We start from the raw sequence: 17243 nt of genomic DNA on the forward strand, positions 1-17243 counted from the left end.
CCGGCCTGTAAGACCCAAAGGAGGAGAGCAACCTTTGTTCCCAGTGTCATTCTCCTCTTGAACTCTAAGAAGTCTGAGACAGTGACTCTAACTATAACTTAGATCTTCTGTACAATATCTGATGTGCAAAGTACAATATCACCTCGACACTTTAATTACAATCAACGCCTTATCTTATTTATTTGCTAAATATTTTATTTTACATTGTTTGTTTTTTGTCACCCCCTTCTGTGTTTTGTTGTCATTATGATTCCATTTTCTTGTTCTTCTTTAATGGACCGCTCTTAGCCCTTCTAATTGCCCTTCGGGGATAAATAAAGTTTTTTCTGATTCTGATTCTGATTCTGATAGCTGCACCTGTTACGGTGTTTACTGCTCGGAAGCAGGGGAGTGCTCGGTCTGCTCTTCGGTCTGCACAGTTTTACATTGGACGCATTGATATCAAGGGAGGCAAAAATAGCACCAAGCGATGTGAGGTCTGACTTTTTCCTGGACAACATTTTGTGATGCAAATGTATTACTCTTTTGAACGGATATTTTTTTGAGAAGCAAAACGCTTTATTTTTTTTACCCCAGCCAACTAGCCGGACCACCTTCGTGGACCCCAAAACTCAGCTGGAATTCAGCTCACAGGACGCAGCGGGGGGTAAGTCAATGTTCATTAATGATATTGCTAATATGGGATGTCAGCTTCATGTCAAAAGAGGCGAACTATCCCTTTAAACTCATATAGCCAGGACTTAAGCATTGATGTGCAGAGCTTGTTTTGATCCAGTTTTGTCTAGAAATGTTCGAGATGTGGACAATGGAGCTATTCAGCTTTGCTATTTCCCTGCACTTAATTGGTCCGACAAGTTTTAGGAGGAGTGGAGCCGCCACACCACACCTTAACTGCTTGAGTGGTGAGAAGGCGAGAGAATCGCCCGGCTCCACCCACCACCCCGTTCTGTTGGGAAACGGACTGAGATCCTATCGTTGTTCATCCAAGTCCTGCGCCACCGCTCCGAGTCTAAATCGCAGTTGTAGCGTCTAAATTCTGTGAGTATCTAAATTTATCCATACAAAGATTAATTTATATGATCTATAAGTCTTTGACGTGGATGTAGTGAACGCGCGCAATTACGCACAAAATGAACAAATGTTAAAATCCGTAGCGCAGTCTTTGCAAAGTGAATCGCTAATTTTTGTCGGAGCTTAAAGTCTTTAGTTTGTCTTAGGTGCTGTTTACACATACCCGGGTATTTTGATAAACGAAGACCTTTCCCTTCGTTTGTGCCTTTCGTTTATACACAAACGGAGTTTTTTCCTCCGAAAACGAGACATAAAAAAACTCCGGCAAAAGTGGATATTTTTTAAAAACTTCGTTTAGCGTTTGTGTATAAACTGGTTGAAAGAGACAAAAACGGAGTTTTGGGCAATATCCGCGGTAAAAGACCGATGTCCATTGTTTATCTGGCAAGCATGGAGGTACAAGTAATAGCAGCATTTCTGTTTTTCAGAGCTATACTCGCTTGTGTGCTTTTGAAAATTAAAGTCATACAATGTATTGACCAACAAAGACGCATTAGGGCTCGGAGGGCAGCAAATGCGGAGCTTTTGGCAGACAGAGCCCGATAATTTCACCGCCAGCGACGGCGTCTGCTTTTCTCTGGATTAAGCGATCATACTATGCAGATACACACAACTGCATTGTAATGTAGACCTAATTATAGCTTCGAAAGTTTGACGTTTATCACGTAAAGACAATTACGTGATAAACATGTATCTGTGCTTGGTATAGGCCTATCTGATGACTTTGTAGAGCCCTGTCTTTGGAAATTAGACTGTACTGAATATGATTTAGGCTATTGGTGGATTTTCAATAAAGATATGATAACTTTTGCAACGATCCTCGTGCTGCATTGTTTTTTATCTGATCTGGGCCCTACATAGTATTTGCTTCCCATGTTTGGATGTGTTTTGCAGTTATCAATCAGTTTTCACCTGCCAAAAACTGATTGAAGGCCAAATACAGTTAATGAAAGGTGATTTCTGCCTAAATATGATTTGATCTCATTCAAGAGCTTCATAATATAAACACTAGACCTCACAGGACAGCTTGGATTTCTTTTAAAGGACCATTACAACACAAAATGGGCAATTTCACCTGCCAAAAATTGATTGAAGGCCAAATACAGTTAAAGGGAAACTGCGGTATTTTCAACATTAAGCCTCTTTTCTGAGTCGTCTGCAATGTTTTAGAACCCCCCTCACCGCTTTTTTGATGTTTACTGCTGTCTCCGGTATTTGCCTAATTTTGATTCTTCTCAACCTGCTTCAGAATGGCAAGTCATGCGCATGTCCAAGAAGGTCTGTAAAAGCACAATAAACGTCGGTTTTCAAAATAATCAACTCACTGGAGTGGTTACTGGTGTGCACTGGTAATCCATATCAAATTTCGTTGCGAAAAGTTGCTTCTGTCGTGTTTTATTTGGGAGCTCGTTCATGCTCGCACTATTTTCTTAGCGGTGGCGGAGTAATATCAACGAACATCCGGTACAAAATGTCAAATAAAACACGACAGAAGCAACTTTTCGCAACGAAATTTGATATGGATTACCAGTGCACACCAGTAACCACTCCGGTGAGTTGATTATTTTGAAAACCGACGTTTATTGTGCTTTTACAGACCTTCTTGGACATGCGCATGACTTGCCATTCTGAAGCAGGTTGAGAAGAATCAAAATTAGGCAAATACCGGAGACAGCAGTAAACATTAAAAAAGCGGTGAGGGGGGTTCTAAAACATTGCAGACGACTCAGAAAAGAGGCTTAATGTTGAAAATACCGCAGTTTCCCTTTAACTGTATTTGGCCTTCAATCAATTTTTGGCAGGTGAAATTGCCCATTTTGTGTTGTAATGGTCCTTTAAAAGAAATCCAAGCTGTCCTGAGAGCTCTAGTGTTTATATTATGAAGCTCTTGAATGAGATCAAGTCATATTTAGGTAGAAATCACCTTTCATTAACTGTATTTGGCCTTTAATCAATTTTTGGCAGGTGAAATTGCCCATTTTGTGTTGTAATGGCCCTTTAAAATAATTCCAAGCTGTCCTGTGAGCTCTAGTATTTATATTATGAAGCTTTTGAATGAGATCAAATCATATTTTGGCAGAAATCACCTTTCATTAACTGTATTTGGCCTTCAATCAGTTTTTGGCAGGTGAAACCTGATTGATAACTGCAAAACACATCCAAACATGGGAAGCAAATACTATGTAGGGCCCAGATCAGATAAAAAACAATGCAGCACAAGGATCGTTGCAAAAGTTATCATATCTTTATTGAAAATCCACCAATAGCCTAAATCATATTCAGTACAGTCTAATTTCCAAAGACAGGGCTCTACAAAGTCATCAGATATACCGAGCACAGATACATGTTTATCACATAATTGTCTTTACGTGATAAACGTCAAACTTTCGAAGCTATAATTAGGTCTACATTACAATGCAGTTGTGTGTATCTGCATAGTATGATCGCTTAATCCAGAGAAAAGCAGACGGTTTCTCGCTACCACTCAACGGGCTGCTGTGCGCGCTCCCACGGCGGCAAATCAGATTCTGGCAGACAATCACTTTTTGGCACGACACCGGACTGACTGCGTATTTATGCTGATCAATGTAGACGTGTTTGTTTTTTAAAAACGGGGCTGTGTGCACCTAGTTATTTTTGCAAACGAAGGTTAGAAAATATGCGTTTATCAAAATACCCGGGTATGTGTAAACAGCACCTTAGTTTTGAAATGTTACCTTAAAGTTTTATATAAATGTGAATTGATTCGGTAACGACCCAGCTCCACCTCACTTTGTTTCCGTAAGCGTCTCTCTTTCGTGTATCTGTGAGTTAACTGTATTTTCATTTGTTTGCCTCATGCTGTGATGTAGCTGAAGTTCGTCAGTGCCATTTTAGCTAAGGAGAGCCTCCCCTGTCTTCTATCATCACGGAGAGAAGACAGATTGTGAGCAAACCTCGTCATGAACTGGGCATTCCTCCAGGGTCTCCTCAGCGGGGTGAACAAATACTCCACAGCTTTCGGGAGAGTGTGGCTCTCTATTGTTTTCCTCTTCAGGGTCATGGTGTTTGTTGTAGCAGCGGAGAAGGTCTGGGGAGATGAACAGAAAGACTTCATATGTAACACGGCTCAGCCCGGGTGCCACAATGTCTGCTATGACCACTTCTTCCCTTTGTCCCACGTGCGGCTGTGGGCATTGCAGCTCATCTTCGTCACCTGCCCATCATTTCTGGTGGTGATGCATGTTGCCTACAGGGAAGAACGAGAAAAAAAACACGCGCTCAAGTACGGTGAGAATTGTGCCCGTCTCTACCAAAACCCTGGGAAAAAGCGTGGAGGCCTTTGGTGGACATACGTCTTAACACTGATCTTCAAAATAGGTGTCGATACTACCTTTGTCTACCTCCTCTACCACATCTATGAGGGCTACGACTTCCCCTCGCTCATCAAGTGTGAAGAGAAGCCCTGTCCCAACAAGGTTGACTGCTTCATCGCTCGGCCTACTGAGAAAAGAATATTCACCATCTTCATGGTGGTCACCAGCTTGGCCTGCATCCTCCTCTCCATCTTTGAAATTCTCTACCTGGTTTGCAAACGCTGCCATGAATGTTTCTCATCAATCCATCGCTCTCACCATGCCATTACCACCATACTATCAAGTGGAGGCAACCTAATAGAGTCAAACACTCTAAAGCTGCCACGTAAAAGCACCCCTGAAACACCCGCACCTTCATACAGTGCCGTCGTATCTTGAGATACTGAAGCAGAGACTTTATGGAAAAACAAAGACAAGTGAAATGAAAGATGTCTCATTTTACACACAACTTCCTCAAAAGACTTTCTTCCTTACCGACTAAGTCCCCTCCTGCCAGAGAGTTTTAAGTTCAGGAGATCTATGAGTCATTGATGTGGAATGTGCACAGTTGTGGGTATTTACAGAGATTTTTCACAGATGAAAAGTTACAGCCCCTGCAAAGAAAGAATAAAACAGATTTGTGTGTTTCGGTCTCATTTAGTCTTGACTTCAATTACATGAGTCATTCCTTGGTTTGGCAAGTTTTACAAACACATCTGGTTTCCTGTGTAAGATTTTCCCTGTGCTCAAGCCCAACCTCGAGCTATTTCTGTTATTTCAGTCTGCACTGAATCGTCTCCCTACAATAAAATGAATGCTGTATGTCTTGTAATTTATCAAAAGGTTTTTAAAGGTTGTGCATGTTACTGTCCATATTTGTGTCATGTTTTAATGTCTTTCTGTATACTGGCGCAAAGAAGAGGGAATGCAGCTTTGTTAACACAGATGTTTGAAAGAAATCAGGATGTGCATATTTTACAGTGTCGGTTTGCAACGTGTTAATATTTTTTAATAAATATTTTTGTTTTGAACGTTATTTTTATGAGAACAATTTTGAGAGGTTGATACAAAGCAGCGCACACTGTATTGATATCAGAATAAACACTGTTAACAGAAAATACACAATAAACCAAATGAAGGTGACTCTTAACAAGAGTAATGTACTTAAGAAAAAAGTAAACCAGCCACCCTGTATACAGAAAAAAGGATTCGTTGACTCCACACAATTCCAGTAGTTGGACAAAACACTTCTTTCCTCTTTACTTTTTCCGCATGTTTCATGAGTTTCTCTTCCTCAACTCCAGTCACACAGATTGGAGCCTTGATTGTTTTGGCTGATTAGTTCTTTGAGGGCAGAGGAGGAGTGTCCCACTCCTTGGTTTGATGCATCAGTACTGACGTGTGGCTCCACCCGGCACAGGAATGTGTTAGTGTGCGCAGCTTCTGAATGGCTTGTTACTGTATTTGCACTGCAATGTGTCACAGAATAGAGTGAGAGTTGAAGTGTGCTCTGCTGAGGTTTTGAAATACATGTGTTTACATCTACCTTGGAACCACCACCACCACCCAATGAAAGAATGTCGTTAACAATACACGGCTAACAAAATATCTTTCTGCAGACTGTGATAGTGGTTAATGGTTTGCAGGCTCTTCTGTTACTGGTTCAGTGGAACCATCGAAGTCTGTTTCAGACACTGTCCAGTTCAATCTTGAATTAACAAATGTGGTCTGTGGATTGTCTTAGTAACATTCAGGAAATGCTAAGCAACAATGGCAAAGAACAACAAAAATAATCTTGCTACCTGTCTTAAGTTTCTCGAAGATCTTGTGGACAAGCAAAAAGGCCGATGTAAACATTGTTAGTAGACAGATGAGACAGAAATATGTCACGTGGTGGAGTGGTAATATAAAAATCCTGACTTAAAATCAATAGGAATGTTGTGGAAGTATCTAAAATGAGCAATTCATGCGAGGAAACCTATCAACTCTGAAACTATTCTGTAAGAAGGAATGGGTTTAAATCTTTTTAAGCCAATGTGCACGATTGTTCAATAGTTACCTGAAACATTAAGCTGGTGTCATTTCTGAACGAGGGGCCACACCATGTTCTCAGTATGATTTCATGAGGTTAAGTTGAGCTGTGGTTAGAGTTCAACCTGGATTTATTAGTTAATTCGACCACTATCCTTGTCCCTGAAAACATGCACAGAAACTCGAATTGAGCAACCAACCCAAGTATGTCCATTGACACTAAGCTGTGGACTCAGAAAACATTCAAGACATTCTGCGGCTGTTAACTTTCTCTGTGGGAGATCATCATACATTATTTATGTGTAACCAAATTAATTGGACAGATGTTGTCTCTAAGCTACTTGAATAATGAGTTTGTCATGATGCTCGAGTTACAAAATAAAGATTTTTCAATCACAACTATTGATCTGTTCAGTTGTCTGACAACAGAACCGTAAATAAATGTAAATAAGAACAACTTTATTGTTAATTCAGCTGTATAAATTCACACTTATGCTTTACTGTTTAAAAAAAAATCTTAAAAAGCTAGAAATTTAGAGCATTAGTTAAACTTTTGAGTTTAATAGAGTATGTAGATGCAGGAGGCGTATGATCTTCAACTGTATCACCTATCTGTGTTAGTCCTGGTTTGGTAACTTCGATTTCAGTCAGACTAACATGTTTAGTGTTGTAGAGAAAAATGAGTCGGTCATGTCGGGTCAGCCTCTTATGGGGAATTTATTGAACAGACCGTCACAGAGACATTTACATTTTCAGCATGCACGGAAATTCCCAATCACCTCAGTTTGTGACAACCTTGTATACCCTTCTCTATCATTCAGTGCGTACATGGCCCAAACCCAATCTCTCTTCCGCACTTGCCGTCCGAGGCTGGCGCCTCATTTTCGCCATTATCTAGACAGAGCTCATCCTAACCTCAAACAATATGTATGGTTCGAGCACAACAAAGGACAATGTGTAATTGGAGCAGTGTCAAGGCTCTCCTCTCCCACATTAGATGCTCTGTAGATTATTATTTTCCCCAATAGCCTTATGGTCAAGCCAAGACTCACTAGAGGGATTATATCTCTGTGCTGGCTGAAGGAGCGACCCAGTGTCACCTTCGAAAGAGCTGGAGTTGGAGCTCCATCCCTTTTAATCTAGAAAATGTGATTATGGGTCATATTTATAGACTAACAAGAAACCTTTAAAGAGTTCACAGTTTTTTAAACATCAATAACTGTTGGCCTTGAATATATGAGCAACCTCCTGTCGGTCCCCTTTGTTTTAATTTGTTTGTCCAACCTGACTGTGAGGATCTGAAAATGATCCAGTAGTAACAGTCATTAGGAGACCGTTCCATCTCTTCTGGGGAATCAAATCTTTCTTTAGCTTCCTCTCTTCTGGTACATTTCCTTCCTTTCACAAAGCCAGCAGTGAATAGGTTGTGCGCTTGTCCTGTTTTGTCCGTCTTGTTGAAACTTGCCAGTGGCAGAGGTTTAGTCATTGTGTAGATTTTTTTTCAGGCGTGTCCTCTGCCGACTGCCGGGACCAGTTCTGGAGCCGAGAAGCAACGTTTTCACCCCTCCCCCCACAATTAAATTTGCTTCTTGTCCACCGAGATCCTCTAATTATGAAAAGTGTAGATGTTGTGTTGGCATACTTGAGCTTAATCCCCCAAATGACTTTTCTGTAAAGCACAACTGCAGTTGAAGTCTACAAGGTGAAGGATACAAGGCTGGCAGAATTACTTCTGGGTGCCTTGTTCCACAATTCAGTTTCTCTGTCTATTTCTCTCCTTTTCTTAGAATTTTGGGCTTGGTTTGCAGCTGTTGCTTTTGTGAGCCCCATAGAAATCTTTAGGACCAGGAGCAGAACAAATAAACCTGACTTAGCTTGAGAGATGAACTGTGAGTCTTTTATTCTTTCATACTGTGTAAATACTGAACTCAATAGTTATGCAGGAAGGCCTGCGTGTCCTGGCATGCTGGGTCACAACCCCTGCATTTTGGGCAGGCAAATACACGATATTCCCTCGAAGATTCTGAGTTCAATAAAATGTTCAAATGTATCTGCCAAGTCTGGCAATCATGAGATTTATCAGTTTGTCTTCTTTTGGCTTTAAAACAGAAACATAGTGGTGACATTTGAATGGAGAAAATGTATCAAGAGAATTAACAAACAAGAGGTGTACCGATGTTGAACACACTTATTGTAAGTGGCTTTGGTTAAAAGCGTCTGCAAAATGACCGTAATGTAATGTAATGTAAGAGAAGGTGTTTAAGTGGACACAACAGCCACAGCTTATATGATCTGACAGTGAGGATGAGACTGAGAACCCTTGGGTTTTGTGAATTGTGACAGTGTTATTTGAGCAGAGCAAGAGGCTGAAAAGGTTGGAGGAAATACAACACTCCTTTTTGACTTTTTGTCTTATTAAATAAGATACAGGCGTACATTCATTATGGACGCTGTGTAATGAAAGAGGAACAAAAAAAAGAATTTTGTTTTCTTTTTTGGTTACATGGAAATCTCTCAGTAACACACAAACAATCTCCCCACTGATCTTGTTTGGCTCGAAACACCCCCATCTACCAAAACAACATCGCTCAACCGTTGTCTACTTTTGGCAACTTCTATCAAAAAGAGTCGGAGGACATGAATAACAGCAACAAAAAAAATATGTATTAAACTTAAGGTGTGCCCGTCTGTTGCGTGCTCTGTTAAGTATCAGGAACAAGTTGAGACAAGGAGGAAACACTGTTTCTGGAAACATGGAAACAATGACACTGAGCCCCTAATTTTTTAGACTTCCGCATTTTTGATACTCCCATCCACTGGAACATAAAACTAAATCTGCTTTTCAAATTGCAGCAGACACTCACAGACACCCTTCAGTATTCCTTGTTTGCCAGATAAAGACAAAAGTGTGGTTTAACCACAAGGCATTTTGGTTTTGGAACTCGGCTCCTTACTTGACCGTTCGTTTGTAATCCTTTATCTTAAACCCAACTGAAAGGGACTTGGACATGGAGAGTTTGAACTGTAACAACAATATTTGTATTACCTTCCGACGGTGGTGTGTGAGTAAGCGAGGGGGAAACAGAGAAGGAGGGGAAAAAAGAACATCTGGGGCAGCTCCAGTCTTTCTTCTTTAACCACACCCACAGGCGCATTTCTCTACGCGGAGCTTCTATACCTGGCGCAGGGAGCAAATCTTTGCGTTTAAGGACCAGCACGATTTAAAAACCAACAATAAGTCAAATTGGATGTACACGTACTGAGGGAGTGTTTTAAATAGTTATGGATTAATAAATCTTATGGTAAGTGGTAAACTTATTTTAAGATGTCCATTAAGAGTTATGTTTCGCAATGTCTAAGTTGGCGCTTCAGCCAGTTGGTAATGAATGTTGTCTGAAGTTGTGGTTCGTTGATTGACTGAGTGGACTTTTAAAATATATTTATCATCCAGTTTTTGTAACGACAAGCTGTCAGTAGAGAGGAAAACCTGTAACGAAAGTGTATCCAAACAGAAATACAATCTAATCCAAACACAAACGGCTCGTGCGTAAAACGCAATTTTTTCCCCCTTTCGATGCGTACAAAATCAAGTGAGGTCTCCTTCCCATCTGAACAGATACACAGCCAAAGGGAGATTTATTTTTAAATAAATATTTACAGAAAATTAATTAAAGTAATACGACTAAGTACACAACTATGTGGGCGTGTTAAGGTCCAACTTGTTTCCTTTGTGAGCACTTTGGCTTTAGGCCTACAAATAACTGTGGTTGTGAATTGATAGTTCCTGGTTGTTGTTGATGAATGAGACGTTTGAGATTCTATTCATTAGATCAATTTTGGAATTTGAGTTGATCTTAAAAGTCAGTTTGAAAGGGCATTTGTTATTAAAGTAGTGTGAATAAGACACTGCCACTGATGTTGAATGCATAAAAGCATACAGTTCACCAGGCAATAAAAGCACGGCCACTCATTCTTCCTTCTGCTATTTCCAGGTCTGAAGAGGAGCCTTTACCACCAAGACAATAATTCTAGAGAAGAGATAGTTGACTGCCAGCCAAGAACATGGACTGGAAGACCTTCCAAGCCCTCCTCAGTGGGGTGAACAAATACTCCACTGCATTTGGACGAATATGGCTGTCAGTGGTGTTTGTGTTCCGGGTGATGGTGTACGTGGTGGCGGCTGAACGAGTGTGGGGTGACGAGCAGAAGGACTTTGACTGCAACACCAAGCAGCCTGGCTGTGCCAACGTATGCTATGACCACTTCTTCCCCATCTCCCACATCCGCTTGTGGGCCCTGCAACTCATCTTTGTAACTTGCCCGTCCTTCATGGTAGTCATGCACGTGGCGTACCGTGATGACCGCGAGCGCAAGTACAGGGCCAAGCATGGTGAGAGCACTAAGCTGTACATCAACACAGGCAGGAAACATGGTGGCTTGTGGTGGACCTACTTGATCAGCCTCTTCGTCAAGACGGGCATCGAGGTCTCCTTCCTCTACATCCTCCACTGGATCTATGACAGCTTCTACTTGCCAAGGCTGGTCAAGTGTGAGGTGTCGCCTTGCCCCAACCAGGTGGACTGTTACATCGGTCACCCCACTGAAAAAAAGGTCTTCACGTACTTCATGGTCGGAGCTTCGGCTCTCTGCATCGTCCTGAACATCTGTGAGATCATTTATCTCATCTCCATGCACTTTGTGCGAATTGCAAAGAAGTTCAAAACCCGCCACGGCAACATGGCCTTGCATCACGACTACACCGACGACTCCTTTAACAATTGCAACATATCTATGTCAAAGCATGCTCTGAAGGACCAGCCTCCTTCCTTCAAGAAACCCCCCAAGTCCTCACACGGGCCATCTTCACTTAAACTTGAACAGAAGATACGGGCCTCTGCTCCTAACTTGTCCACTACTTCATGATCATACTGACATCAGGCAAAACATCAAGAGCCTAGAAAGACAATTCAGAACCAGGTACCAAACTGCAGTATGTGTCACAGCCTGGAAGCTAATTCATTAATACTGGATTCAACCTGTGCCAGCTATCTACTACTCTTAAGGAATCCCTTGAATCCCACATTATTTACAAATCAGCTATTAAAGACAACATGATTTGTTAATATGTGGTTGTCCTTTTTGAATAGGGTAAAGGTATTTGTGCAGCTTCACCTCTTTTAGAACATTCAAGTGAAGATTGTCTTAGTCTTTTTATGATTGGAGTTTTGACACAACGCAGAAGCGGGGGTGATGAAACAGCCACATAGGGTGACAGGACACACCTGGCAGAGGTATTCACCATTCCTTTAAGTGTCTACAGCGGTGTGTCAGAGCACATTATTGTCACTGAGTGCTTGCTCAACACTTTAAAAGTGTTCTTTTTATATAATTAATTTATTCTCTGTCCTCCCAATTTAATATCTTTACAATCACAAATCAATGGAGAAAGGGTTAACAATTCTATTCTGGAGTGAGGATATTCTACAGTAAATAATACTTGAAGGTGTGCAGATTGGCCCAAAATTAGTTTTTATTGTATGTCTCTCTCTCTCTCTCTCTCTCTCTCTCTCTCTCTCTCTCTCTCTCTCTCGAGCAAATCGAGCACAGGAACAAATTCCTCAACTCAAATGCTCTGGGGGCCTATTGCTCAGTCTCAGGTTTGTGCCGCACAGCCACACGTTGTGCAAAGGCCGCTTGTGTTTTGACGTGCTTGTACACAACCTCGCTTGATCCAAGACCACTGTTGATTTAAATACAGCAGAAGGAATCCTGCTGTTTAATTCTGTGTTGGCTGAGCAGGAGCACAGCAGAGGAAGACTGGTCAGGCAGACGGCTCGTTGAACTGCTAATGTGTTATTGAGAGGAACTCACTGTCCACTGTGGGCGGCGGGTAGAAATGTATTCTCTGCAGTTGTTAATATTTGGATGTCATTTTTATATGTGTAAACATATTAAATCCATTGATTATATGTTTTTTGTGGTGTTTTATCAGTGATGGTTATATGTTGCTACATGATATTTTGAAGATACTTTCTACTTGGATTTATAATTTAGAAAAATTTTGGAAAATAGATATCGGATAGCTGCTAGCTTTTCAATGATAAAACTAAGTAGCTGATATATGGATAGTTCAAAAACATTTTTACTGTCTATAATAATCATCATTTGAGGATCTAAATGTTTTTGACACATTATGAAGTTTTTTCTAATCAATTCTAGGCTTGCTTGTGAATTGGCAGTGAATCATCATGACTTGCTGTTTACTCCTTTCCAATACATATCATTTATCTTACAAGGTTTTGAAGAAGCTGACAGGAAGAATGTTAGTGCGCCTGTCAGACTTGTTGGTCAGGTTTCTAAAAGGTGGAGCCAAGAAAAAAGTTATCTATCCTGATAAAAATTCAGCGAACTGGAATAACAGCAAGGAGGTGATAAGTTCTCCATTACCTTACACGGTCAACGACGACAAAACTGGTGAAAGATGGGTTGACGGCATGAAAGACGGATGTTCCACACTCAGGTTAACAGCATATACAATGACACTGATAAGCCACAACATTAAGACCACTGACAAGTAAGGCAAGCAACACTGATCATGTCAGTGCAACGTTCAGCTGGGTAAACCCGCATTGTAGAAATCACATGGACGAGATTTGGAAGCTTTAACCAATCTGAACTGTTTTCACAGACCTGTAGCATCTTTCTAACAGCAGCAGAAGAATAAAAATTGCTTAGGAGGGGCATGGCAGAGTCAGAGGTGTTCATCCATCCTCCTATCTGATGGGACTTGTGGAAAGCAAGGCCATTTCACTGAGTCCAAAGAATCTACTTCTCACATCCGGGTACCAGTGACCCCATAACACCCCCAGATGTCCTTCATCCGAGGCCTTACTGGTCAAAGCTGTTTTGAAGCCAAAGGGGCACTTACTCAACATTAAGCTGGTAGCCATAAAGTTAAGGCAGATTGGTGTAGATTTACATGTCGCAGACTGCGTTACAGACTGCTCCCACAGCTGAAAGATACAGGTCAATGATGCATTTCACTGTGAAATAGTTTTATTTTCAAAACATGATCTTCAAGGATACATACACGTTGAATTTGAAGAAAGGAATTCTAAAATAAATAGACTAAAAATCATAAACATATTAGAAAAACAAAAATCTATGGAATTCTTTACACATCATTTCGTCAGCCAGTACAATGCCCGAGTTCATAAGGATCGATGGTTTCCACAGATGCTCCCTTGAAAGACGAACCTTTTAGAGTTGATCATGGCACACAGAGGATGATAGAACTAAAACTCTTTTCAGACTTCAGTACATTTATCCATCCCTTGAACATATTACTGGATCTTCTATTGTCATAAACAAAGTCTGTGCTTCATTTTGGCTTTCCCCTTCATTCAGTAACACCTTTAAAACAGGCGAGGACAGCTCTTGATGGGTGGGTTTTATTTGATTAGACTGACTTTATATAAGGCACTATTCCAGCAAGGCTTTCATATTGTGAATATTCAATCAGATCTTTTACCCTAAACAAAGATAGCAGTCAGTACCAACCAAATGTTAAAGAAACAGTTAATAAATCAAACTATAATTAAAATGGGGAGAGTTGAATGTGCAGAGGATGAAGAGGATGGTTACGCCGTCTTTCTACAGTTTGCAGGTGGCCTGTGCAACTTTGGAGTTGGTTTTCCTGTTAAGGGTTCGACAGATGAAAGCTCCAGCATCCATCAGCTTTGTGAGGTCCACTCCCTGAGGGGGGGGGGGGGTAAGTAAACATAGTAAGTAAACATAAGTAACATAAGTAAAAACAAATTGATCAAGCAACAGAATAAAGACCCGCCTCTGATTATCTTGAATAAACTCGGGCCCAGAAATAGAAGCAGTTTCTTCCTTTATATGGAGGAGTTTTAATCAGTATTTTTGGGTTCAGCGATAAACAGTGTTCCCTAGAAATGTTTTTTTAAAGTGCAGTGACGCCACTGACAGAATTAAGTCAGGTCCAAAGTCCCCAAATGGCAATCAATTTAGCTTTTCCTTTGTATATGAATATTCCTACCTATTCTCTTTATTTTTCCCAGGTATTAAGCACATAAACTCATTACAGGTGTATGTTCTTATCAATTTTGTACAATGAAATATTCTTAAATTGTTGAACTTTGTCCACATAGAACAGTGAATGTCTATGTAACTTGTATTCGAAAGACTCTCTCCGATTACTCTGTTTTATACCTAATCATGCTATTAATCAGTCTTTGGGTTCACCTGTTCTGAATTGATCAAAAATAGTTTTTTGGCATTGAAGTTAAAAATGAATCTGACTTTCTCCAAAAGCCGTGAAGTTTGTATTTATTTGGTTTATTTAGCAGAGTATTAAATTAGGTAAATGGTTAAAATCATACAAAAATACAAGGTGAATCAATAGATAAAACAATATTCTTACTGTTTGAATCCCAAGTCCATCTAGCATATAGACAACGTCTTCCGTGGCAACATTCCCAGAAGCCCCCTGAGCGTAAGGACAGCCACCCAGTCCAGCTACTGACGAGTCCACCACACTGATTCCCATCTGAAAACCACAGTGAAAAGAATTTAAATCTTAGATACCCAGGAAGATCCTGATGCTATAAGTACACAAAACAGTCATATGTCATAAATTATACAATGACATCTTCAGATTACTGACCTGTAAGGCTACAAGGATGTTAGCCAGAGCCTGGCCATAGGTGTCGTGACAGTGCACTGCCAAGGCACTGACGGGCACCTCTCTGCTCACTGCTTCCAGCATTTCTGTCATGCTACCAGGAGTCCCCACTCCAATGGTGTCACCCAGAGAGATCTCATAGCAGCCCATAGAGTATAAACGCTTGGCTACCTGTAAGCCAGAGACAAACCTTGAGTGGTTACTTGTCATTTCGTCTTTGCTTAGTGAAATATTAAAGCATTTATCAAGTCAGAACTCACATGTGCAACTTTTTCAGGCGCCACCTTGCCTTCATATGGGCACCCAACGACACATGAAACATAACTTTGATAAGAAACACAGATGTAAGAATTAAACTAAAGCTCTCAATGATTTAAAGGTTTATTGACAGTAGAGAGGAAGTCAGTAATCATACCCTCTAACAGGCACGGAAGCTGCTTTGGCTGCCTTCATAACCTCGTCAAAGCGCTGTAAACTCTCGTCCACTGAGCAGTTTATGTTCTTCTTGCTGAACAGCTCAGATGCAGCACCAAATATGGCCACCTCTGAAGCTCCTGCCTTCACCTACAAGTGAGAGAAATGTAAAGAAATTGTCGGTGCTTTGAAATTTTAAATAACATTTGCTTGACAGTAAAATCTGGTTTGTTGGGAATGCTTGAGACTCACAGCAGCCTGGAAACCTTTGAGATTGGGAGTGAGGACCGGATAAGACACTCCCGGCTTCTTCTTGATACCCTTCATTACTTCCAACTGGTCTGCCATCTGTAATTTAGACGATAAAAAACAATTAACACAGAAAAATAAAACCACTATTCAGACCAATACACTGCAGGGTGTGTCAACACTTTCCTTCTGAATTGCTGGAGGAGGATGATACTCACCTGTGGTACCCATTTAGGAGATACAAAGCTGGTGGCCTCAATGACCGGCAGCCCTGACTCTGATAACAAGTCAATTAAATTAATTTTTGCTTCTGTTGGCACGATTGTCTGAGGAAAGGAAACAAAAGAAAGGCAAACATAAGGAAAACTTGACAAACTCAGACTCTGAGCATGACTCATGTTTCTTCACCAAGTTACATAATTCATGAACAATGCACCTGCTTTTCCTCTGCACTGATGGTTGAAACTGTCCCCGATGACTGCGCTGATACAGTACAATCAAATAAACCCCATTTGTGTATTCAACGTTACCTTCTCGTTTTGAAGACCATCTCTGGGTCCCACCTCCACTATTTTCACCTTTTCGGGAAGAGTACCACTTCCTCTTACGCCAGCCTTTAAAAAAAAAACAACAACAACAACAACACACATATTAATTTGTATCTAGTAGTATTAAATAATCCTAACTGGCCTGATAAGGCTTGACAAGAACACTAGAAAACTAACCAACTCGGTAAACACACTAATAATGTGTTAACTTCACGGTAGAGGACGCGGAAAACACGGGACAACCCCCGTCTGCTAAACGCTCTCAGAATTACCCACAGAGACATAAAAACATATAAAACTAACCGTTTTTAGTTTGGCTGCGGAGCTGAACGCCAGGTACTGCTGACCCATAGCTGAGCTCAAACTGCTTCTGTTTACGAGCCTCATAACGGCCGCCATGACAGTTCAGCCTTCGGTTAAAGGTCACGTGATCATCGCAAGCCGAAGGGACGACTCGTTAGAATATGACCAGAGCCTGAATATGACATTGAGTGAGCGCCATCTACAGGTGGGAGATTGGCATTGAAAAAACATTTAGAGATGCAATTTTAATACCGTATGAATTATTTTTTACATCAGAGATTAATTACAGCCTCTGCAAATGACTAATACTGACTGTTTGAATAAAAACAGACAAGCTACCACTGCTTTTCCAAGTACTGTATGCTAAAATATTCATATTTAGATTAAGAGATGCGCTGTTACCCTTTGACACATACTTTCACTGTTGCACAGAAATGTGTGGCATTATCTTTTTACATTTAGGCTTACAATATCTTATCACTGGTATAAATACATGAACGAGTAAGCTTTTATCTACAGTTCAGAGCTAACTGTATTTTACTTGATGTTCTAATTCTGTGCTACTTTATGCATCCACTTTACAAG

General features: G+C 40.7%; 3 protein-coding genes across 3 annotated transcripts; 2 read left to right on the forward strand and 1 right to left on the reverse strand.

Annotated features, from left to right (window-relative positions):
* The first annotated feature begins 925 nt into the window (after window positions 1-925).
* On the forward strand, window positions 926-6836 carry gjb10 (gap junction protein beta 10). Its single transcript, XM_075447893.1, has 2 exons — window positions 926-1038; window positions 3924-6836. Exon 2 carries the CDS (start codon window positions 4014-4016, stop codon window positions 4803-4805), a length of 792 nt encoding a protein of 263 aa, XP_075304008.1. The 5' UTR covers window positions 926-1038; window positions 3924-4013; the 3' UTR covers window positions 4806-6836.
* Window positions 6837-9325: 2489 nt separating this feature from the next.
* gjb3 (gap junction protein beta 3) lies at window positions 9326-12406 on the forward strand. The gene is made up of 2 exons (XM_075448073.1): window positions 9326-9739; window positions 10430-12406. The coding sequence occupies exon 2, from the start codon at window positions 10500-10502 to the stop codon at window positions 11358-11360; it is 861 nt and encodes a 286-aa protein (XP_075304188.1). The 5' UTR covers window positions 9326-9739; window positions 10430-10499; the 3' UTR covers window positions 11361-12406.
* Window positions 12407-13475: 1069 nt separating this feature from the next.
* hmgcl (3-hydroxy-3-methylglutaryl-CoA lyase) lies at window positions 13476-16777 on the reverse strand. Its single transcript, XM_075447512.1, has 9 exons — window positions 16659-16777; window positions 16338-16421; window positions 16026-16133; window positions 15811-15906; window positions 15560-15708; window positions 15405-15468; window positions 15127-15315; window positions 14884-15009; window positions 13476-14192 (listed from the first exon to the last, which is right to left on the reverse strand). Exons 1-9 carry the CDS (start codon window positions 16752-16754, stop codon window positions 14091-14093), a joined length of 1014 nt encoding a protein of 337 aa, XP_075303627.1. The 5' UTR covers window positions 16755-16777; the 3' UTR covers window positions 13476-14090.
* Window positions 16778-17243: the final 466 nt, after the last annotated feature.

Source organism: Odontesthes bonariensis, chromosome 17 (genome assembly GCF_027942865.1).
Source record: "Odontesthes bonariensis isolate fOdoBon6 chromosome 17, fOdoBon6.hap1, whole genome shotgun sequence".
NCBI lineage: Eukaryota > Metazoa > Chordata > Actinopteri > Atheriniformes > Atherinopsidae > Odontesthes > Odontesthes bonariensis.